The 24,109-nt window shown below is 34.5% G+C and overlaps 2 protein-coding genes and 1 non-coding gene across 25 annotated transcripts; 2 read left to right on the plus strand and 1 right to left on the minus strand.

The window, feature by feature from the left end:
* Positions 1–169: 169 nt before the first annotated feature.
* LOC122295747 (disease resistance protein Roq1-like) lies at positions 170–15,200 on the minus strand. Of its 23 annotated transcripts, none has more exons than XM_043104868.1 (11): positions 14,542–15,200; positions 10,705–11,809; positions 9,871–10,161; positions 8,853–9,761; positions 8,139–8,745; positions 6,538–6,686; positions 6,335–6,445; positions 3,734–4,305; positions 2,391–2,635; positions 1,442–1,521; positions 170–832 (listed from the first exon to the last, which is right to left on the minus strand). In XM_043104868.1, the coding sequence occupies exons 1-5, from the start codon at positions 15,060–15,062 to the stop codon at positions 8,167–8,169; spliced, it is 3,405 nt and encodes a 1,134-aa protein (XP_042960802.1). In that variant the 5' UTR covers positions 15,063–15,200; the 3' UTR covers positions 170–832; positions 1,442–1,521; positions 2,391–2,635; positions 3,734–4,305; positions 6,335–6,445; positions 6,538–6,686; positions 8,139–8,166. The 23 variants fall into 23 exon arrangements, with proteins under 23 accessions (XP_042960802.1, XP_042960801.1, XP_042960792.1 ...); XM_043104867.1 differs by having other exon boundaries at positions 3,734–4,314; XM_043104858.1 differs by having other exon boundaries at positions 3,734–6,258.
* Positions 7,471–7,576, plus strand: LOC122298024. The gene has a single exon (XR_006239081.1). It is a non-coding gene; the product is annotated as a small nucleolar RNA R71 (small nucleolar RNA).
* On the plus strand, positions 13,261–16,391 carry LOC122295766. The gene is made up of 2 exons (XM_043105003.1): positions 13,261–13,858; positions 16,174–16,391. Exons 1-2 carry the CDS (start codon positions 13,372–13,374, stop codon positions 16,293–16,295), a joined length of 609 nt encoding a protein of 202 aa, XP_042960937.1. The 5' UTR covers positions 13,261–13,371; the 3' UTR covers positions 16,296–16,391.
* Positions 16,392–24,109: the final 7,718 nt, after the last annotated feature.

Raw genomic sequence — 24,109 nt, forward strand, 5'->3', positions numbered from 1 at the left:
TTTGCCATTTGTAGACGGGGGAGGAACTGCCGACTGATTTTGAGCCACCAAGAATGAAGGAGCCAAGGAAAAACTTCAAGACTGCATGCTTATTGGTATCCTTTTGTGAACTATGCCCATCCGACTCTCCAGGACTGCATGCTGTGTCTACATATTTAATCCTTCACAGTAAAAACAAAGACCATTGCATTTGACACTGCTTTGCAATTAACAACTGGGTTACATCAAAAAGAACAATCCAACCAAAGGCAACTTCCTGGTTATACCAAAAAGAACAACATCCTGGTTACGTCATAATGAGCAATAGATTGTTACAATTCACCAATTGTCTTGTCCACCATGAATGTTCCCAATCCTAAGAAATCAAGCCACAACTTGCTATACAATTCAAACAGTGAAAAACCAGCAACTCAAAAGCAAAATTTTCTCTTTCCGTCACCACAATTGTCTGCCAAAAAACAGTCTTTATAGTTCATGAAAGTATGAATCGATAGTACTTAATGATCTTAACCTCAGAAATTACCATCGTTTGGAAAGACACACAAACCATTGATCCAAACTTTACGATCACAAAACTTGAAGAAAACCAATCTTGATCCTGAAAAACTGCTACCCCTACAACACCAAAAACAAGTAAAGTAGCAAACAAAAAAGCTACATTATAGTTATTAAAAGCAACAACTTTACTTTTCCCCAGCAATCCAAAGCAAAAATTAAAAGAAATGCTTGTCATTAAGGAAATTCCATACCCCACTAGATCTCAGAGAAGTGAACTGAAAGAAATAGCCCATAAACGACTAGCAGATGCAATCATGTCCTTCAATCTCTTCACCTGAAAGCCACGATAAATCTACATTTGTGTCGTATGCATGGAACTAGTATATTAAGTTCAAAAAAATTCTAATCTAGTTCAAAAAAATTAAGTTCTAAAATAAAATAAGAAGTTAAGAACTAAACAATCAATGAATCAAAGCAAGAAATAATTAACTTATTAATCTATAATCACAATAAAAAACTAAAATAAATTTTAAATATGCAAATTAATCTAAACAATGAAAAAACTATTAACAGATAATTTTATTTTTAACAAAATTATGAATCGTGCTCTCAACTGATTAAAATTATTCTAGATCATGAAAATATGATTGAATTTATATCAAGAATTTTATCCTTCTCAATTGATATGAAGCAAGAATAATAAATCGTTGAACGCATCATTAATTGGAAAAAAAAATCAATCTCATAAATAATATTACTAATCATTAATGAGGTCTCATCCTTAACCTTTGTTGAAAATTTAGCTAGGCATATTCATGAAAATAAATTCTGAAATATGAACGTAAATAAATATCAAATCCATATTTAAAATGGAACTACAGAAAATTAAAAATTACACTACTCTCATAATGTAAAAATAGCTACAAGTTTGCCGCCGACTTACCGTTGAAGTTTGTTATGGTTACAATTCTTTCCCTTCTTTGATTCCTTCCGCAACTTTGATTCATTTCCAAACTTCAATTCCTTCATTAAGATAAAGTTCAAATTTAAGTAATAAAAATAAATATTTCAAAACTAATAAAAATATAAGAATTAACACTATAAAATTGCAACTGACATAGATGTTTTCTTGCTCCAAATTATCATTCCCTCCACCATACTTTCTACTACTCAACCAAATGAAGTTAGAGGTAAGGAGGCTTGAGTTAAGAGGAACTAAGAGGTAAAAGCATTCAGAAATTAGAGTAAACAATGAGGGGTTCAAATATGAAAACTGCTGCTGCAGATAGGATGTTTTTGTTTTCTGTTTTCCTTCATTCTGAGCTCGAGTATTTCATCCACTGGACTAGAATATATTGTATGGATGAGGGTCCTTGGAGTAAGAAGAGATTACATGTGAGAAGGAGAGGGGAAACAAAATGAGAAACTGTTACTGCTGCTGCTGTCTCTTACAACTTTCTGCTGTTGTTGTGTGTGTTGCTGTTCCCCTAAACTTAGAGCTGGTTTTGGTCTGAGATTTTAAGGTCATTCGGTAGTCCTAATGTCACATATTGAGGCTGAGTTGAAGAGATGAAATAAAAGAAAACTAAGGTGCTGAAACTTAATAGGAATCAAGGGTTGAAGTTGCTGAATTTTTTCTTTTCTGCACTAGAAGGACAGCCAAGAGCTTGTGTATTTTCTTGTTTTCAAACCTTCCCTCTTTCTAATACATTCCTAATTACACAATCAAGGATTTAGAAGTGATCAAATGGAGATAAAAAAGCTAGAGAGTCAACCAAACATAAACTAGTAGGAAGGAATCAATTGCATAAATTTAGAGGAGGAAACGCATTGCAGAAAGAGTTTGCTGCTATGCTACAGTTTTTTGGACAGAATTAAAAAAGGGATCTTACCAGCTGCTTTGGTGGCTTGTATGGTGGTTGTGCTACCTCTTGAGGTGGTCTAGAATGATTTTGCCATTTGCAGACAGAGGAGGAACTGCCGACTGATTTTGAGCCACCAAGAATGAAGGAGCCAAGGAAAAACTTAGTGAGTGGTGGAAGTGATGAGCAGCACCACTTGAAGACTGAATGCTTATTGGTATCCTTTTGTGAACTATGCCCATCCGACTCTCCAAGATTGCATGCATGCCGTGTCTCTACATATTTAATCCTTCTTAGTAAAACATAGCCAAATACTAATACAAAACTTGGTAAAAAGACAAAGACCATTGCATTTGACACTGCTTTGCAATTAACAACTGGTTACACCATATAGAGCAATATCCTGGTTACTGTTGAGTTATGTTAAATGCATTGCTTAAGTGGTCAGTTATGACCACATATGTATTTTCCTTTTATGTTGGGATGTTTGTTACTTGTTGATTTAGTCTTCCTACCACGTTTGTTATTAAATGTGGGCTATGTTATTGCTTTCAGTTATTTATTTCAGTTCTCTGTAAGGCTATTTAACAGCCAGGTTTGTTATTGAAATGATTAAGACTATTTCCTCCATTCTATCTATGCAACCTCTTCAATCTATATTTCCTTACCGTTGGTATCAAAGCCCCATCACAGGGGCCTGATTATTTTCGAGGCTCCAAAATGAAAGAGGCTTACTTCAAAAATTAGGTTTGGTTCAATAATATTAAAATATCCCATTAAAAGTTTTGGACTCATAAAAATATATAGAAGATTTTAAAACACTAGCTCAATTTAAAAATTATCTGCTAAACTTAAAAATAAGGATTCGAGATTTAAAACGTAAAGACAAGATTTGTGACCAATCGAGAGAAAAAGGACCGGTTGGTCACAGGTAGTAAGTGAATATGTGTGTCCAAGCATATATATATATATATATATAGTAGTTGGGTGACGACAATTAATTAAATGCTACTACCTTAAAGGAAGAACAAGAAAAAAGAAATTGCAGACTTTGTTCAACCAGATTGAGTATTGCTTTATAATTATAAACAGTAAATTGAAGAATGACAGAGTTTTCCTCCAAACTGGCTTATAATTAGAAGGACTATTGGTATAATTGGACAATGTGATAATGCTTCTTTGCATTGAAAATGATGTCAGTGAACACATTGAAAGTGATTACACAACAGAGGCGGATATTATATATATGTATGTATACATGCATGACAAAAATGCTATGTTTATAAAGAAAGATATACAGAGCGCCCACCAATTCACGAACTAATATACATGCACATGTGAGAAAACATATTTTAGAAAGGAGATCAGTGTACCATGCAGATGAACGGCCAAGCTGGCCTTCTGCACAGTCAAATGCTAAGAGCTTCTCTTCCTTCCTATAGTAGTAAGCCACCAGAGGAAGCAGATTCAGGTGTCTCAACCTCCCTAACTTGCTCATATGCTCTTGAAACTCCTCTTTCCCCAAATTATTCATTTGTTTGAACCGCTTCACAACCATCATCTGTCCATTGTGCAAGGCAGCCTTGTAAGAAGACCCAAAGGATCCACTGCCCAATATCTCCGCTGAGGCTTTAAGCAATTCCTGCGTATCAAACCTCTCCCTATCTTCCCTGACAAAGTTCAGCTTCACATTCTCAACCATCTGGATATTTCCACTGCAGTTTGGTGAGTCTTGCCTTGATTTGTTCGATTCCTTTATGCCTGATTTCTTTTGCAAGTTTGATGGCTGTACTGGAGCCTTTGTCAATAAAGATGGTTGCCTGTTGTGGTTGATGAAGACCACTATACCTATGCCGATTGTTGCCATTGTTGCAAGTATAACAATCACTAGGATACTTGGAATTGAGCCTTCGTCACAATTTACCCATAGGCTTTCCACATAGCTCTAAATTTCCTACCATTGATAGGACAAACCATCACTGCCTGAATGTTTTCACACATATTTATCTTTGTATATATGCACATGTGGGCTTTAGGCATTGTTTCATGTGGGTTTTCAGTTCTTTGGAGGTTTAAGTTGGCTAATCAATGTCCAATATTAGCGTGGAAAGTGCTAGATGCAAATGAAGCCTTGAGATGATCATGTATGTTCAAACATTATATTCAACTAAAAAGTTTTGAGTATATATATAGATATAGATTTAACAATTAATCTTACAGGAAATACTCTCTATTTTAATTACCAGAACAATATAAAATCCAATAGATCACTTATAGGCTTAATCAATATTTTAGTTCAAAACATAAGACTGCAAATTTGTAACTATTACTTTGTACCTTAAGAGTTTGTTAGAAGCAGCCATTTTCTGATAACTCAGTGAAGAATAAATACAACTGAAGAAACACGTTTGTATAAGTACATATACATGTACATGCACATGATACATTATATATATAGATATATATATACACTCACTAGAAAGATGAACTTTTCATGAGAAAAAACAGAATAGTAATGCAAAGCAATGATCATAAAGCAGAGAATAGAAACAATTTCACAACCTAACAACATGCATGCTTCCTATATCCAAACAGAAACAAAACTCAAAATCCAATCTTATTGAGGGAACAGAATCCTCATAAGAGAAGATGCTGCAACAAGAGGCACTACCAGCATTAAAGCTTCTAGAAGAAAATCCTACAAGCACGACTTAAGCATGACCCCAGTAAAGTCTCCAGAATATTCCTCTATAACTAACTGAATAAATGTGAACCGTGTGATCAATGATTATAATCTGATTTGCTCTTACTCGAATATGTATATATGTGCTGTAAAGCATATGTATTAAGCATGAAAATGAAATACACAGAATAGAAATGAGTATCTGACTTCCTTTGAGACATTGTGTCAAGGACCTAGAGTGCACTCTTTATTTGAGCTTTAGGATTTATGATTTGTGTAATTTCCGAAACCAGAAACTTTCAGCAATTACCCTATATATATGTGCTGTAAAGCTGATGTATTAGGCATGAAAATGAAATACACAGAATAGAAATGAGAATCTGACTTCCTTTGAGACATTGTGTCGAGCATCTAGAGCGCACTCTCTTTATTTCCTCTGTTTTTGTTGTTTCTTCAAAGCTTAATGCAATACTAATTCACAAACGATACCATCCTTGAAATACTGAAAACAAAGTCCCAGCAAAGAATGCTCGTACCAAATCAAACAGGAAAATGAAAAACCTTCACAAAACCATAACCACAAAATGGCAGGCCAATCACCCTGTATTTTGATAAATCCAGCCCACTAAGATCTACAAGTACAGTATGACAAAAAAGGAAATCAACAACATTTTAGATTCTCAAAGAAATTAAGTTAATCTAAATTCATGCATTTGCCACACATGTTTAGAAAACCAGCTCCATGCACATTTTACCTTTCTTCGCTCCACACATAAATTTGGTCATTAGTTTCAGCCTTTTAATGGTGACCTTCTAATGCCTAGTATAACAATTCATCCAACATCCTTTCCAATATGGGAAGAGGTCATCACAGTTTCATAGAAAGCTGTAAAGGTGAAAAAGGGATAAGAAATCAGGTCCAATACATATTCTATTTGGTTAACCCGAAAAGAATCCAAGAAAATTATAATTTCTTTTATGTTATGCTGTACAATTCTAACCTTATTATCCTTACCCTTCTTATGGTCATCAGGTCTATAAAAAATAGTTTTCAAGGCACTTAAATCTCCCTTTACAGATCTAGTCTTGATCTAAAAACATAGACTTTGAGGCCTTGAACCTGTTTCAATATCCCTGGTAATGTTATTTATATATGTACTGAAATACCAGTAGAGTGGTCGAGGAGATTACTTTGCTGCAAATTCCACAAGCATCCTATGAATGAAAGGTTTGAGCCATTGCAAAACAATTCGAGAAATGTTCATTCTATGTCACTTAAACTAAAAAATACCTTTAAAAGTGTACTAATTTTCCGTGAAAATGTTTCTAAGATACATGGAATATCAATGGATGTTTATTCACGAGTCACCATGAGATAATGCAATTGAAGTTGATGATAAAACTGTTCAAGAAAGACAAGAGAATTCATTAGAAGAGTTCTTTGAGAGATACAATTGAGTCCAAAAGGAAAGAGCTAACTTGAAGAAAACTCACCAAGATCACTGAAGAGAGGCCTGCAGCTAGGGTTTATGTATAGGAGGGAGAACAACAGTGATTTCTTGAAATATTTGAGCTTTGGGGGGCTAAAAAGGGAAGGTCAAAGTTGCCCAAATCAAGCACTAAGACAGCCTGTGAATGAATAACTGCAAATCAAAATACAAAGTTCATGTTATATATGTTGGTAAAGTTTATTACTTCTCCCTTACTATTGCAAAACATTGCATAACGGATGGGATAAAAAAATAAGGGATTAATAACACATGAATACAGATACAGGCGATGCATTATGATTGTAATAGACACAAAACATGCTGAAACAACATGCTCAAAATGAGTACAGTACAGTACAGTACAAACATAATGAAAAGTTAGCAGATAGAAATAGAAAAATTAGGATGATTTTGCAATAGTAAATTATAATTAGAAAAATTCTGAGGTCAACATAAATTCATGGGAAGCTGATTTTGCTTCCAGGAAAAATTAGGATGATTCCACCAACTGAGATTGAATGTCTCAGAAAAATTAGCAAACAGAACTCTGAATAAGCTTGTGGAAGGACACGTTTGTGTCATATACATGATACTAGCACAGAGAGAATATAATTCATCTTGAACTTGATTGACATAATTCATGATTCTACTTAGAGTCAAAGCTTCTGCCTTACGAGTGAGATTGTCTAATTTGACCTTAATATCTGCATGATTTTCACTTGTTTTAGACAAACCTCATTTCTTGATTGTCTGGGATAGTGTCTATCTATGATTAGGAAAATTCCATTGATAGGAGCTTTAAGATAAATTTTCAAGAAACTTATATGGCTCATCATCCATCGAACTCAAAAATTCATCATCATTCATCGAATCAATCATGTTACGGTTTCTCTAAATTAAATTGTTATAAAAATAGTGCACTTGTCTTCGTGTCTCAAGACCTTGATGGGGACACTTTAGAAGCAAGTCCTTAAATCTCTCCCAACTCATAAAACTGTCATTATCATCTTGTTAAAAATCAACAATCTCTCTCCTCAAAGCATTAGTTTTTTGCATCGAAAAAAATTTAGAAAGAAATTTTGTAACGAGAATATCCAAAGAAGTGATAGATCTAGAAGGCAGAGAGAGTTAAACCATGCCTTGGCATTGTCCTTTAAAGAAAAAGGAAACGAGCGTAGACGAGCTGACTCATCAGTGAAGTTTTAGAACCTAAAAGTAGCATAAATTTGAAGAAAATCCTTTACATGCATGTAAGGATCTTTCTCGACACCATGAAAGGTAGGAAGTAGTCTAATTATTTGTAGCTTCAACTCAAAGGGTGCCGCAGTGGTTTACATGATGGAGGGTTGGTGGTAAAATCAATCAAATATAAACTAAATAAATTATAATCCAGTCCAGAGAAATAAGTTCTAAAATAAAATTAGTTAAGAACTAAAAAATCAATGAATCAAAGCAAGAAATAATTAATTTATGAAGCTAATCACAATAAAACAAAATAAATTTTCAAAACTAATAAAAATATCAGAATTAACACTACATATATAATTGTGATAATGCTTTATTTAATTTAGTAAAATTCTACACAATTAAACTATTATCACATACCCAAGTCTAAAATTCTTCATTAATTAAATCATCCATAGCCTCTTTGAATTTCCATAATGCTAGAGCTGGTTGAAGATCCCCGCCTCTTCTGTTGTGGGTTCCAATCGGGTTCCAAGTCATGCTCACCATCATCTCGCGGGTGGTGTCTCTTTGAAAGTTGAATAGGATTGTCATTCCCGTCTATTAGATGGACTCCGACACTTTTTAAGATTGCTCTCTCTGAATCACTTTCAAATGTAAACCTCATATTATTGTTCCCCTCCCTGTAACTTCTTGACAGATTCGCATCAATAGAATTTCCAGTTATGTATTTTAGACATACACGATGTGGGTCCATTGAATCCCATAACCGCATATCATCGTTTCCAATCCGCTGGCCGTTTATTGAGATAGTAAAACCATACAAAGTCCATGCTGGAAGAGGTCCCACAACAAAACACAAAACTAATGCCACGATCTGATGCCCAAAACACATGGACGCATTACGATCAATTTCTATTTCAATAAAATTAGTATATGAAATATTCTCCTTGCGATAGTCAAACCACATTGGAATCCTACTTCCTGGATATATAATCATAGTTGAATATTTCTCACGAAAGCGTTCCTATTAAACCAAGTATATATATGTTAGAAAACAAATACAAGCTATCAAATATGGCATATATACGAAACAGAAAGAAATTAGTGATCAAATAGATGAGACATGTGTACCTGAACCAATAATGGATTTGGCGCAAGATTCCCCCCTACATTCACATGCACTTTAGCGCACTCTGATAAGTCAATCCAGCTTAGCCGTTTTAATTCGGTTGTACCGAATGAAACTTCTTTTGATACATGAGGAAAGCATTCCAATAACCCGCATCCTCGAGCTTCTACATATTTTATATTTGGTGGAAGGTATCGAATTTCTTTAAGTTGCTTACAATCCTTCAAACTGAGGTGAGAAAATTCAACAAATCCTTCTATGAATGGAGGAAGGCTAATAATACCAATACTATCTAGGTTTAAATACCTCAAACTGGACGAGAAATTAAATGTCCAAGATAAATTATTTGATTCTCGAGGCGTCAATGGGAGAAATTCTTTACTTAATGAAATTTCATTTTCCTGTGGCATGGATTGTCCATTATGCCCCACCTCCTGTCCAAAATATACAAAATTTGGACATTCAATGACTGTAACATCCTCTAGACATTCCACCTTAAAAATGTTAATTGGAAGATGCACAAGCCTTTTGCACCCATACATATACAATTGTTTGAGCCCAGTGAGGGATGTAATGGATGAAGGTAGCTCCTGTATTACAGTGCTTTCTATCTTGACACGCTTCAAATGTTTCATTTCACACAGAATTTCAGGAAAGTTTTCAAGACTTGTACAACCTTCAAGTTCAAGTAATTCTAGAGATCCCAACTCGAAGCTTCTTGGCAACATCTTGAAATTGGAACATCCTTTCAATCTCAATTCAACAAGCTTCTCCAAAACTCCAACAGAATCATCAACCTCAGCTAAACTTATACATCCATCAAAAACCAACTCCTCTAGATTTGGGCAACTTGAAAGATCCGGTATATATTCCAAGTATCGACAGTAACTGAGATCTATACGTGTCAATTTCTGTTTAAAAAGAAGAAAATAAAGGAAACATATAAACAATTAAAGGAAATTTGCATCATACCTTAAAGGGAAGATAGATCGACATGAGATTGAAAATAAAGATACTTACCCTAGATTGCAATCCCGTTCCCAAACTACTAATATTGCTTCCTCTTATATTTAAAACAATGAGTTTATTTCCATGAAAAGAAGATGGCAAACGATCCAAACGGCAACCAAGCCAATCAAGAACTCTTAACTCTTTAGAGAGATAGTTCAATCCGTCACGAAAAATCCCCCTGCAGCATGTAATTTTTAATATTCTGAGGCCTTTCATTTTTGCAAACACCTTAGGACCCAAACGTATCAAGCAGTCCTCCTGAGGCAGATCTATCAATATGCCTTCAATTTCCCCTGTTCCCTAATGTGAGAATGAACAGGTGTTGAACTATAAGTTTAACATGCTAAGATTATATATATAAATATATATTTTTTCCAAAAATAAATCACCATCCCATTTTTTTAAGAAGGAAACAAAATACATAAGCCACATCTTTCTTCATATGGTGTTTCTATTTTAGATTTCGAAAGGAATAGCCTTATTTTTATTATCAGATTTTCAGAAATAAGTGAGCACGTTTAATTGTAAAAGTCATGTATACTTCTTTTGTTTCATACGTATTACTCAGTTTAAAATACTAAAACGCATCAGATAATCATAGCATTTTGCCTTTATAGGAAAAATATGGGAAAAAGGGGAATTGCTTTTTATGACTTTCTTTATACTTCTTTACTAAAATTATTTTATTTTCACATTGAGATAATATTTCACGTGGAGGGTACGTACATGTCTATATAATAATTTATATGTATTTATGGATCCATTTGTTTTAATTTAATAGCAGCTTCAATTGAGAAAAAGGAGAACTCAGAAGTAGAATTATATCTCTAGGGCGAATCTTACCTTATTTTCTTCAAGTATATGACGGACATCTTTGTGAAAGTATAATCTACTGCGCTTGCCAGGTTTTTTGGGTGATTCTTGTCGGATAATTTCTCTACCCATATCTGCTAGTAAGTCATGCATCATCAGTCGGTCATCTTCAATCGTTATGAGACATTTATCATTGAGCTTTTCGATACCGCACTTGGGAAAGACATCACAATCATCTAGTATTTTAGTGACATCTTTTTTCTTGTTTCTTTTGAAGAAACATGCAATGTCAAGGAAAATACTTTTTGTAGGCTCATCTAATCCATCATAACTTATTTTGAGCTTTTCCTGGATATCTTCTGCTGGAATTCTTTTGTACTTTTCCAATAGGCTTTCCCAATATTTTCTATCATGTCCATATAGATTTGAGCCTACCACCTTTAAGGCAAGTGGAAGGCCACCAGCATATTGTAGTGCTTCATCTATGAGATCCGCAAAACCATCAATCGGGTTGTCAGTACTACTACTGAAGGCATGCTGGGTAAAGAGCTGACGGGCTTCATCACCTTTCATCTCCTCCATAAGGTATTTCACACTCACCTTATGGTTAGTTAGCAAACTTATATCCCTTGTTGTTATGATGATTAGACTCCCAGAACCAAACCAATCGCATTTTCCACATAATCTTTTTAATTGGTCCATACAATCAACATCATCAAGAACCAAAAGAATTTTTTTCCGGCAAAGTGTATTCCTTATCAATTCCATTCCTTGATCATCATCATCAACCCTTGGTGACTTTACTAGAATGTTAGATAGAATTTTCTCTTGTAATTGTCTGAGACGGCCTTGATTTTGTTTTGAAGATTCTCTAACATCAGCAAGAAAACAACGGCCTTCAAACTTCTTAGCAATGAGGTTATACATCTGTTTTGCAATAGTTGTTTTACCAATTCCACCAATACCGTAAATCCCTATCATGTGTACGTCATTCTCCTCCATACATAATAGGTTATTAATATCTTCTACACGAGATTGTATTCCCACTGGATACTCGGCCACATGCAAGTCAAAACGATTTGGTAAGCTTGTTGAGACGTTTTGAACAATCTCCTGGATAAACTTAGATTCGTCCCTACCATAGCAAAAAGATTTAAAGAAGATTCATGAATTTGACTTCCTCACGTTAAAAGACATGAGAACATGATTTATGCACAATTTTATTCTCATGTTATAAATGACGTTATTGACAGGAAAATGATCACTACCATTTGAACTAGATACATGATAGATACAATTTTAGGTTGTGCTAGTTTCACGCACTTTATTAAAAAAAAAAAGAGAAGTAAAGTCCAATATTAAAAAAATAATTTCTTTATATAGATCCCAAATTTATCCAATTTGTTTCAAAATGAATGCATATGTTTTGAACTAACGACAGTTTATAAACATATGAATTTTTTTAGAAAGTGTAACAATTCTCATGGCTAGCTTTATAAGTACTATACCAAAACTATCATCCTAAGTGCTGAAACTGCTGATCGAAGAAGGTGCAGATCAGATGGTCTTTATCAAATTGAAGACTTAAAAAAGGTAAAAGAAATGGAACTATGAAAATAGTGGAGAGGCAAAGCCATGTGCGTTGTCATTCTTTGTTCAGTACTGTTTTCTTTAATCGTTATGGTAATGTTTTTCAGTACGTGACATATATGTGTTAAAAAAAAATGTCACCCATATTCAATTTATACCATAAGTTTGGTAAAGTATTAATTTGCATTCTGAAGGACGGATAAATTTTATTTTGTACATTCCAATTTAATTTGACAATATATATCGAAAATGTGCTGCTTGACCAATTTAATTGGTAAATCATAAATGTATGGAATTACTTAGGGTAGAAATTATCTATATATATATATATATATATATATTAATTTATGGTAAAAAAAAAAAAGGACCGTAGTTCGAGTGTGAAAAATGTTATTGCTTAAAAAACATCAATATGAACACAAATTTTTATGAACCGAGGTTTCTGCATTTTGGTCTTACGGAATGTGAAGCCAGCCCCAAAAGCCCAAGCACAGACCACAACTAAGGCCCCAAAACCTTAGGAGAAGGCAAGCCCATCCCCTGAAAACGGCCTCGTTTTGTCCCATTTCCCACAAACCCTAGTCCCCCTCTCCTTCCCCAGTCCTCCCCTGTGTCTCGTTCTCGCTGATCTCTTCTCCCTCATGCCCTGTCGCCTTCCTCCCCCTCTCGTGACCTCTGTGCACCGCTCTGCCTACCAACCACACCCACAAACACAAACGTAGCCGAGTGTCATCCCTTCTCTGCCACCCCAAGCTGCCACCGACCTCCATCAATCACAAACGAGAACTATGTTGCTCGTGAAGTGGTTTCTCGGTCTATAACTAGCGTGAGCCACCTCCCCCTCCGCGACCACCTCTCTTCCCTCCCTCGGCTTCTCGTTGTCTTTCTACTCCCTCTCATCTCTCGGTCTCACTCTCCCTCCCTCAGATTTCTCCTCTCTGTTTTGTGCCGTCTGCTGCCACCATCCTCCATGCGTCGACACCGCATCTCCAGTAATCCTCTCTCTCCATCTCTCTCGATCGTCGCTCTCTCTGTAACACGAAACCCTCACCCATTTTGGGATCGAAAACCCTTGCTACCGCCACCTCGCCGTGCCATGTCTGCCAGATGCTGGCCACGGTGAGCCCTTACTCTCTGTGTTTGTCACACTCACTCACTCTCTTCCATTCTCTCTTTCTGTCTCCGCCTCTCTGTCTCTCTCTGAAATTTTCCACCCGCCGACCACCCCACTACCTCTCACTAGCGTACTTCTCCTCCTTCTGCCGTCTCTCACTTTCCCTCCTTCCGCGTCTGTCTCCGTCAATCTTCTGTCCCTCTCATTCTCTCTGTCTCCGTCACACTCTCTCTCAGGCGGACGACTACCCACTTCCGCCTTCCCTCTCAGTTTCCACTCCCTCACTCTCTGTCTCACCCTCTCGGTTTCTCCTCTCTCTCTCTCTAGCTCCGCAGCACACACAATCTGTTTATTTCTACCTAAGACCCACCACACCCATTCAAGAGACCACTGCGCCTTCAGCTTACGAGACGGGAATGACCACAGGAAGCAGCAGAGCTCGGGACGCCTGTGATCATCCAGAGATTCTCCCCTTCGTGTGTAAGTGGCTCTTGGACCAACGTTGAAAATAATTTTTGATGTAAATTGTGAATTGTGATACGTGAAATTCGAATAATTTTACTTATCAAAGTACCACACACCATTCTTCCTTTAAATTTTTTTTTTTTTCCGTTTTTAAAACAAATACGTGGTAAATAGATTATTTTTAGAGACATTTTTTCCATCAGCTACTATTCACCACTTCACACTACACACTCTATGAAAAACATCCATGTACCCACCCCTACACTTCATAAAAAAGCTACAAGTGTGTGATGAGAAAGAGAATAGTGGTTGATGCATAGCAAATCTCTTATTTTTATGATGAAGCGGAATAAAAATAAATATATAAAATATGTAAAGTGTGGTGTGTGATGCTCATGAAATTCTGTCTTGTGGCTGTGGCCGAGTGCCATGCGAAGTATTTGGATGAATTGTGTAATTTATGTGGGCGAGTGGCTCGTGGAGTGTTGGAAGAATTCTGTCCATTTGTTCATTTTGCTTCTTAAGTGTTGTAGTGTTTTCGTATTTTAAATCTTGATATTGTCATGTCTTACTGAGGGGATATAAATATATATATATATATATATATATATATATATTATATACTGTCAAAGGATGTAATCAGATCAAAACTAAAAAAATATATGAATTGACAGAGGGATAAGAGTTGTTGAAATTACTCGTCGATCTTCAAATGAAAACCGCATAGCTTGGCAGTTTGATTTAAGGCAGTCTTCCACTTCTGAACTTTAGCATCATCGAACTTTTCTTCATGTTTAGCGAACGCTTCTTTAAAACTTTCATTTTGGTGTCGTACTGTCGATGGCTCGACTTTGTAATAGACTGCTACAACTTTTTGTTGCTTTGATTCTTTACATCTTAGGATTTGCAACAGTTCATCCAAACACCACGTAGATGACGCATAGTTTTCAGAAAATATAATGATCGAAACCTTTGACTCTTCAATGGCCTTTAAAAGCGCAGGTGAAATCTCTTCCCCTTTTCCCAGCTCCTTATCATCCCTATAAGTGTTGATTCCATTTTGAACCAAAGCTTGGTAAAGATGACCAGCAAAATTATTGCGTGTATCTTTACCTCGAAAGCTTAAGAATACATCGTGAGTTGATTGCGAGGTTAAAACAGGAGAATTGGAGGAGGAGGGAGAGGAAAGGACTCCTTGGAATGCGTTGGGAGAAGTCATTATGAATGTAAAGTATAATTAATTGGAGATGGATGGATCGAGGAAGACGATGGAGCTCCTTATATAAGTCTCGTTGCATGAGGAGGAACTTCTTGGCAACTTCCGCGTTGCATCATAAAAAGCTGTCATCTGAATTGGTATAATTATTATTGGAGTTGAAAGAAACGTGTCCTGCCAGCTTTTTACTCATGATACACGATCCCGTCGGTGGGAAAAATTATTATTTGTTATAAATTTCAATGGCAATATATTTTTTGTTATTATTTATTTCTCTATCTAAACACAATATTTTTTATTTCTAAACTTTTAAAACTTCTACTTAAATAAACAGTAATGAAATTACTTATTAAAAAAAACAGTAATAAACATTAAAAATTGATAATCAACAGTATATGAATAGTTCACAATTCGACTATCAATGAAATAGTGATACTTACACATTTTTCAACTATCAAAAATTAAAAATTATTTTATCTCATTTCACTATCCAAATATATATTTTTTTTAACAAATTATTTCATCTCATTTTAAGTTAAAAACTTCATTACTATTCAAAATATGTCATCTTATCTTATTTGAATTGCATAACCAAATGGTCATTAATTTACACTTGTTTGATAAAATCAAAAGTGTCTTTAAACTGAGTTGAATTAAAATGCATGCCAACACAAAGTAGAATCACATATAGACTTCACACCACCATATTGAGTTGTCAACTTTCGAACAAAAGAGGAATTATTACAGGGTCAAAACTAGCTTTGTATATTTTAGTTTTGGGAGCGTGATTTGAAAGTTAATCAAAACCAAATCAAGCATTTTGGGTAATGAATGAAGAAAAACTGGGAGATTGATTTATAAAATTATATGGTATCTTTTACTATATGGTATAAGAAATTATATAGTATCTTTTACTTTAGTTTAAATTTAATAAAATTCTAATTTATCACGTCAAATTATATTAATTTATAAGTGGAGAATTATTTTTTTATAAACTTAAAAATTCAAATAAATAAAATCACGTATATAATGTCCAAGAAAGAATGTCATGATATCTTAGACATTAGAGGTCTCTCTGACCACATGGAACCTCCCCTATCTTTTTGTGTTGCAGGTTGGTGGGGCCATTTGCAGGCCAGGGTACAAAATACGTCCGTATCAGCATGCATTAATATATATGTGAAAATTGAAACTTATAATTTAAGAGTATTTGTGTGTCTTTATATCTATATCTAAAATTACTACTTATTTAAAGTTTTTTTCTATTCTTAGATTTAGATTTGAATTTTTTATGTGCTCAGTTTCTCCAATAAATTTTAGGTGAATTTAATATGGTGGTATGATATCTTTATCGTTGCCGTAATTGTCTCAATTTTCTTCATAAAGTTCGCTTTAACGTCATATAGACAAACACGCATGCATGCATGCATACATATATAGTTATATAGTCAAATAAATCAGAAGTACCTATAATTCTTTAATGGGTAGTGATAGGATTATTACTCATTTACTACTTATAATGTATTTAAAATTTTTTTCTTTTTTATCATTTTCTTTTTAGTATTTTTTTAGCATTCTTAATTATTGAGAAAAAATTAAAAATATATATATAATTTTACTAATAATCACTTCTTTAACCATTAAGTAAAACAAAAAAATTTAAAAAAATCAAATACAAAAAAAGTAGTAAATGAGTAGTAAGAGGGTAGCAACCCTATCATTGTTCTTCTTTAATTCTAACCCCAACATATTGGCTAGTTCTTCTAATGCTGCCTCCCACGTCTAGACTTCTACCTTGCCCTTGAACCTGTCTTTAAGTTTTGCTAACGCTTCTCTAAAACTTTCTTTTGATGTCTTACATATGATGGATCTACTTCATAAAATAGTTGTAGAACAATTTGTTTTATTGTACCTCTACATTCAAGGATTTTCAACAATTCATTCAAACACCATCTTCATTTTGCATAATTTTTAGATAGTACAATGATGGAAATCATTGATCCTTCAATAGCTTGAAAAAATGCTTGCAAAATTTCCTCTCCTCTTTTGAGCTCGTCATCTATGTAAGTATTGATTTTGCTTTTTTTCAAATCATTATATAGATGAAAAATAAATTTTTAGCGAATATCTTTTATTTCTAAAGCTCAAGAATACATTGTGAGTCCGCTGGTGGATGAAAGAAGTTGAAGCGGAAGTGAGCGAGAAGAAGCTCCTTGCAAGGCCATTGAAGAAGTGGTCTTCTCCTTTGTGTGTGTGATAAATGATCATAACAGAGGTGCCATTATAGAGATGTGGGTAAAGAAATGAGAGATGGAAACGTGCTAAATCTTCAGAAATCAATAAAGAGGAATCCAAAGTCTACAGTTGACACTACTAGACATTGACAGTAATTATTGTTCAAAAACGACGTATAATGTGGGTTGAGTCCCCACATGAGCTCCCCTGCCCCTACTTTACAAAAACAAGTTCCATTTAATATTCGGATAACAAAAACTCGTAATCATATTTTTCGTATTTTTTATTTATTTTATTAATGTGATTGGTTAAATTTTTTTAATATAAAATAACTAATTATATCAATAAAATATGTAAAAATATGTAAAAACAAATTATATGTAACAGAATAGTTATAATATAAATGATATCAATTATGATCAGACATATCATCACAGCGCATCATAAAATTATGTAAAAACTTCTCGGCAATCACCTGCATGTCAATCAAAATTCATAGGATACACCGATGGACATGGCTAGGTGGGCTTCACCAATTTTCCCCATGTCAGACCTTCATGCTTCATCTCAATTTAATTCCCCCATACATAAATATCTCAGAAGTGGGTCAGAGAGAGAAACTTCTCGGCAACTTCTTGGCAACAACCATGCTTACTAGCCAGCATGTCAATCATAACGCTACATTCAAATTAAGGATTGTTTATGGGGATCCATTCAAAGAGATGAATGGAAGTGGCAACTTCATTTCTTCCTTTTATTTTTATTTGTTTATTTATTTTAAATTTGCTATTTGGTTGCCGATTGAGATCTAATTCAAGTTTAAAGTCTAATGCAAATTTAGAAAGTAGCTTTTTATAACTTTTCTTTTAAAAACTAAACATTTCTACTTAAAGAATAATATAAACTAAAATATTATGTAACGAAGCTAACCGAAGTTGAATCAGCCAACTAAATAGTTGTCAAACAGTTAGATCAAAGCATTCAAGCATATTTGTAAATAAATAAATAGAGAAATGACTTAACAATAAAAGAGATTTTATAAAAATAAATTTATAAATAGACCTAATTTTATATAGTATATTATCTAGTAAAATTACTTTTATGATAAAGTAAATTAATATAAAATATTAAATTATATAAATTTATGAAATTATTTTTATAATTATAACATTTCTAAAATAAATATAACTCTAGTATTATAAAATTGCTATGCGATGGAAAAGTAAAAAAATAAAAACCCAAACCCTATAATCCATGAAATATTTAGTTACTGTATTATAATTTAATAGGAGACAGGGACATAGTGTACGTAAGTGTTGAGAAAGTTGAAATAAAGAGCATAAAAGTGGCAGAGAGGGCCAGAAGATACAATAGACTTGACCATCATGATGTTGAGTGTACACTACAAACGCGTGACAGCTTTACAAAAAGTAAAACCTCATGCATTGGCCACCAACTTCTTTAGCAACTTTTCACGTGGTGGGCCACAAAAAGCGTTAGTGCGTTGGTCATAGAAGGAACGCGGCACAAACTTCTCCGAGCAAGTACTACATGAATTTACCAATTTAGTTTAGTTTGGGGTTCAGAACTGTTAAGGTATATTATGAATATTAATAAAAAATATATATATAAAGTAATAATTGTTAGAAAATAGAGACTAAAGGGATAAAACAGAGAAGATGGAGGAAATCGCACATACTCAACTGCATTGAAATAACAGACTATGGCTATTAAATAGCCTTACAAAGCAAACTGAAAACAGAAACATAGCCCAAGTTTTACATTTGCTATAACGTGGCAGTAAGACTAAATCAACAATTAACAAATACCAAAATAAAAGGACATTGCAGACGTGGTGATAACTAACCACTTGACCACTAAGTTAAACATAAAACCAACATTTCTTCCCTTAAACTGAATGCTATGAGCTTCAGTTTACATCATTTTCAGAACAGACTCCCAATTGTTCTCGCAGCTTGGCAAAAGTGTTCAGCTTGAGTGACTTAGTCATTATATCAGCCAGTTGATCTTGTGTATCACAGTGCACCAACTCCACAATACCATCCTTTGTAAGATCTCTAAGAAAATGAAAACGAACATCTATATGCTTGCTTCGACCATGCATCACAGGATTCTTTGAAAGCTTGATGGCAGAGCTACTATCACATTGAATTACACATGACTTGCTTTGATTTTGATCCAGTTTTCCCAAAACTCTTTTAAGCCATACTGCCTGACATGCACATGAAGTTGCAGCAATGAACTCTGCCTCTATGGTAGATAGACTCACTACTGGTTGTTTTTTCGATGACCAAGAAATTGCCCCTGAACTCAACAGAAAAACATAGCCTGATGTACTCTTCCTATCTTCTAAATCACCAGCATAGTCACTATCAGTGTAGGCAACAAGCTCATCATCTCCTCCCTTTCTATAAAAAATCCCAAAGTCAGTTGTTCTTTTTAAATAACGCAACACCCTTTTTGCTATCTGTAGATGTAATTCAGTAAGATTCTCCATATACCTACTAATGATGCTTACTACAAACATTAAATCTGGTCGAGTGGTTGTAAGGTACATGAGACTTCCTACAATCTGCTTATAGTAAGTCTTGTCCACTTTAACTCCTCCTTCATCCTTCACAAGCTTGCAACCGAGAACAATGGGATTAAAGACAGAATTACTTTTATCCATTCCAAACCTGTGTAATACCTCAGATGCATATTTTTTCTGGTTAACAAAAATACCATCAGATTTTTGCAAAACTTCAAGACCAAGAAAGTACCTCATCTTACCAAGATCAGTCATATCAAACTCATCCTTCATGGAATGTTTAAATTCTGTAAACATTGATTCATCATTTCCAGTGTAGATTAGATCATCGACATACAAACTTACAATCAAAACTTTATCTTCCTTGTTAGTCTTGATGAATAAAGTATGCTCATAGTCACACTTTTCAAACACTTCCTTCATGAAATATGCTTCTATGCGACTATCCCAAGCACGGGGTGCTTGCTTAAGCCCATAAAGTGTCTTCTTTAGCTTATAAACTTTTTGCTCATTTCCTTTTTGCACATAACAACAAGGCTGCTCTACAAAGACTTCTTCATTCAACTCACCATGTAAGAATGCAGATTTCACATCCAATTGATAAATGGACCACCCTCTTTGAGCTGCAAGTGCAATCACCAAACGGATTGTCTCCATACGTGCCACAGGTGCAAAAACTTCAGTATAATCCACCCCATATTGTTGTGTGTAACCTTTCGCTACAAGCCGGGCTTTGTGCTTTTCTATTTCTCCATTTTCATTTAGCTTGGTCTTATAAACCCACTTTACTCCAATTGTCTTTCCTCCCTTAGGTAATTCTGTTAATTCCCAAGTACCATTTTTCTTTATTGCTTCCATTTCAACATCCATAGCTGTTCTCCATTTCTCACTTTTAACTGCTTCTTCAAAATAAATAGGATCAGCAACTGCAAACATTGCAAGTTGAACTTCATTCTCTTCCTCGGAAAGACCTTCTCCAGTTTCATAATTTCTCATCCATACAGGTGGTCTACGATTTCTTGTTGCAAACTGAGAATCTGTTTCAGCAGCACCTTCATTTACTTCTTGAGAAACTGTTTCAGCAGCACCATCATCTTCATTTACTTCTGCATTTTCTTCTACATCAGCATCAACATTTTCTTCTTCATTTACAGTTACTTCTTCTTCAGAATCACCCCATTCCAAATCACATATAATACCTGCTTCATACTTCTTATCCCAATCCCAGTGCTTATCTTCTTCAAATACAATATCTCTACTAATAATAATCTTTTTCGAAACTGAATCATAAAGTCTGTAAGCCTTTGATTCTTCACTAACTCCCAACAAAACACAGCTGAAACTCTTGTCATCTAGCTTAGTTCTCTTATTATCAGGAATATGAACATGAGAAATGCATCCAAAAACTCTAAAATAATCAACTGAAGGCTTAACTTTACTCCAAGCTTCTTCTGGAGTCTTGTTTTGAACTACCAAAGTTGGACTTCTATTCAGAACATGCACTGTCCAATTTACTGCTTCAGGCCAAAAAGTCTTGGGAATTTTCTTTGCTACCAGCATGCTTCGAACCATATTCATGATAGTTCTATTCTTGCGTTCCGCAACACCATTTTGTTGTGGTGTATATGAAGCTGTTAGCTGTCGTCGTATACCATTTACAGCACAAAAAGTTACAAATTCCTGAGATGTAAACTCACCTCCTCGATCAGTTCGCAAGCTTTTCAGAAAAGAACTGGTTTCCTTCTCAACATGAGTCTTAAAATTCTTGAAAATAGTAAAGGCTTCTGATTTCTCTACCAAAAAATAAACCCATGTTTTTCTACTAAAATCATCAGTGAAAGTAAGCAGGTACCTTTTGTTGCTGTTAGAGATGGGTGTAATGGGTCCACAAATGTCTGCATGCACTAACTGAAGAATCTCTGCAGCTCGCCAGGTACTCCTTTTTGGAAACGAATCCCTGTGTTGTTTCCCCACCAAGCAGTCCTTGCATAACTTGGAGGGAGATTGAAATTGTGGTAATCCATTTACCATTTGTTTTTGCTGAAGAGTTTTTAAACCTGTAAAACTCAAATGTCCATACCGACAATGCCAAAGCTGTACAATATCTTCTGTGATTGTGTTGAAACAAGTGGATAATATAGGCTGAGATAAAGTATGCAAGACAAACATTCGATTTGAGGACATTTTCGAATCCATAATCAAACCTTTTAGTGAATGGAACACCTTACACTTGCCATGCTGAAATAAAATAGTAAGACCTTTTTCCTGCAACTGTCCAATACTTAGCAGATTATTCTTCAGCTCGGGTACATCGAATACACTTGTAATGATTTGAGTTATGCCATTCATTTGCAGCCTGACATTTCCTTTTCCTAAAACAACCATGCTTGTGTTGTTGCCAAGCTTCACAGAATCTCGAAAATTTCCATCAAGATCTGAGAAATAAATACTCCTTCTTTCCACACATATGATTGCTGCAACCAGAGTCTAGAAACCATATATCTTCTCTACTAGCTTTGTTCAGATCCACATATGTCATTAACAACATCTCTTCTTGATTCTCTGCATAATTTGCCTCTATTTCTTTGCTTGGACATTCCCATGCAAAATGTCCTAGCTTGTGACAATTATAGCATTCCACCGTGGCTTTATCAAAAGACCTCCTGTTTTGACCTCTTCCTCTTCCTCTATAGTTGGCACGACCACGACCTCTTCCTCCCGAGTGATCACCATGAGTAATCTTCAAGACCTGTCCTTCCTCAAAATGGGAGCTCATGCGTTGTTCATGCACAATTAGGCTACTTTGCAGTTCATCAATGGTTAGAGTATCAATATCTTTAGATTCCTCAATAGAACACACAACATAATCAAACTTAGGAGTCATGGATCTTAAAATTTTCTCAACAACAGCAGTATTACCCTTATCTTCACCGTTTGCTTTCATCTTGTTGGCGATGGTAAGAGTGCGAGAAAAATACTCATTCACAGATTCTCCTATCTTCATATGAAGAACTTCAAACTCCTTTCAAAGAGCTTGCAGATTTCCACGCTTTACTCGTGATGTACCTTGATATTTCTGCTTCATAGAGTCCCAAATATCCTCCGAAGTCGTCTTGTTAAGGATGGTTTCTAGGATGGAACGATCTAATGCCTGAAATAGATAGTTCTTTGCTTTCAAATCTTTCAACTGCTGGTCTTCAATATGCTTCCTCTGTGCATCAGTGAAAACAGCACCTTCTGCTGCTGCAGGAACTCCATTTTCCACCAGTCCCCAATACTCCTTTGATCTCAAGAAGTTCTCCATGAGCATCGCCCAATGATCATAATACCTATCAAACTTTGGAACAGCTGGCTGTACAAATGAACTCTCTGTCGTCATTTGTAAATCACTCCTAGAAGACTGCTGCTTCTATTTAATCAGGCCCCTGGTATGGGGCTCTGATACCAATTGTTAGAAAATAGAGACTAAAGGGATAAAACAGAGAAGATGGAGGAAATCGCACATACTCAACTGCATTGAAATAACAGACTATGGCTATTAAATAGCCTTACAAAGGAAACTGAAAACAGAAACATAGCCCACGTTTTACATTTGCTATAACATGACAGTAAGACTAAATCAACAATTAACAAATACCAAAATAAAAGGACATTGCAGACGTGGTGATAACTAACCGCTTGACCACTAAGTTAAACATAAAACCAACAATAATAAAATAATAAATAGTAATAAAAAATATAATAAAATTAGAATAAAATAATAAATAATAGTGGAGACTATTGAAAAGTGTTGAGACACTCTCGACACCCAAACACTGAGAAATATTTTTTTTTATCTTACATGATACATTATCCTTATTTTTATATTTTATTTTTTAAAATTAATTAATTTTTTTTACTCATTATTCATATATTATTCATTTGAAAAGAAAAAATTAAAAAATAAAATAAAAAATAATGTATAATATAAGAATGATAAATATAACTTTTCTTAATTAAATAAATAATCACTCAAATGCAGGCACTCCTTCAACATGTACGACATGTATATTGATATAATTATAAAATAATAGGATCAGAATTAAATTATTTTCTTACCGCAAAATCTATACTATGTACATAAATTAAAATATTTTTTTTAATTTTTTTAATTGAACAAAAACTAAAATTAACATTTTTAGTTTACGAGATCTTGTTATTATAAAGTTTAAAAATTAATTAGTTTGGTTTTTTCTTTTATATTATAGTTTCTTTTATATTTTCA

This window comes from Carya illinoinensis, chromosome 15, assembly GCF_018687715.1.
Source record: "Carya illinoinensis cultivar Pawnee chromosome 15, C.illinoinensisPawnee_v1, whole genome shotgun sequence".
Classification (NCBI taxonomy): domain Eukaryota; kingdom Viridiplantae; phylum Streptophyta; class Magnoliopsida; order Fagales; family Juglandaceae; genus Carya; species Carya illinoinensis.

What these genes read in the sequence shown, in the direction of transcription:
- LOC122295766 (XM_043105003.1), top strand. Translation starts at nt 13,372, where the DNA reads ATGCTGGCCACGGTGAGCCCTTACTCTCTGTGTTTGTCACACTCACTC. An exon ending in AGAGATTCTCCCCTTCGTGT is followed by an intron (nt 13,859 to 16,173) that starts GTAAGTGGCTCT and finishes TTTGTGTTGCAG; the next exon opens with GTTGGTGGGGCCATTTGCAG.
- LOC122295747 (XM_043104869.1), bottom strand. Translation starts at nt 15,062, where the DNA reads ATGACTTCTCCCAACGCATTCCAAGGAGTCCTTTCCTCTCCCTCCTCC. An exon ending in TTTCATTTGAAGATCGACGA is followed by an intron (nt 11,810 to 14,541) that starts GTAATTTCAACA and finishes TTGCTATGGTAG; the next exon opens with GGACGAATCTAAGTTTATCC. An exon ending in ATATACTTGAAGAAAATAAG is followed by an intron (nt 10,162 to 10,704) that starts GTAAGATTCGCC and finishes TTCTCACATTAG; the next exon opens with GGAACAGGGGAAATTGAAGG.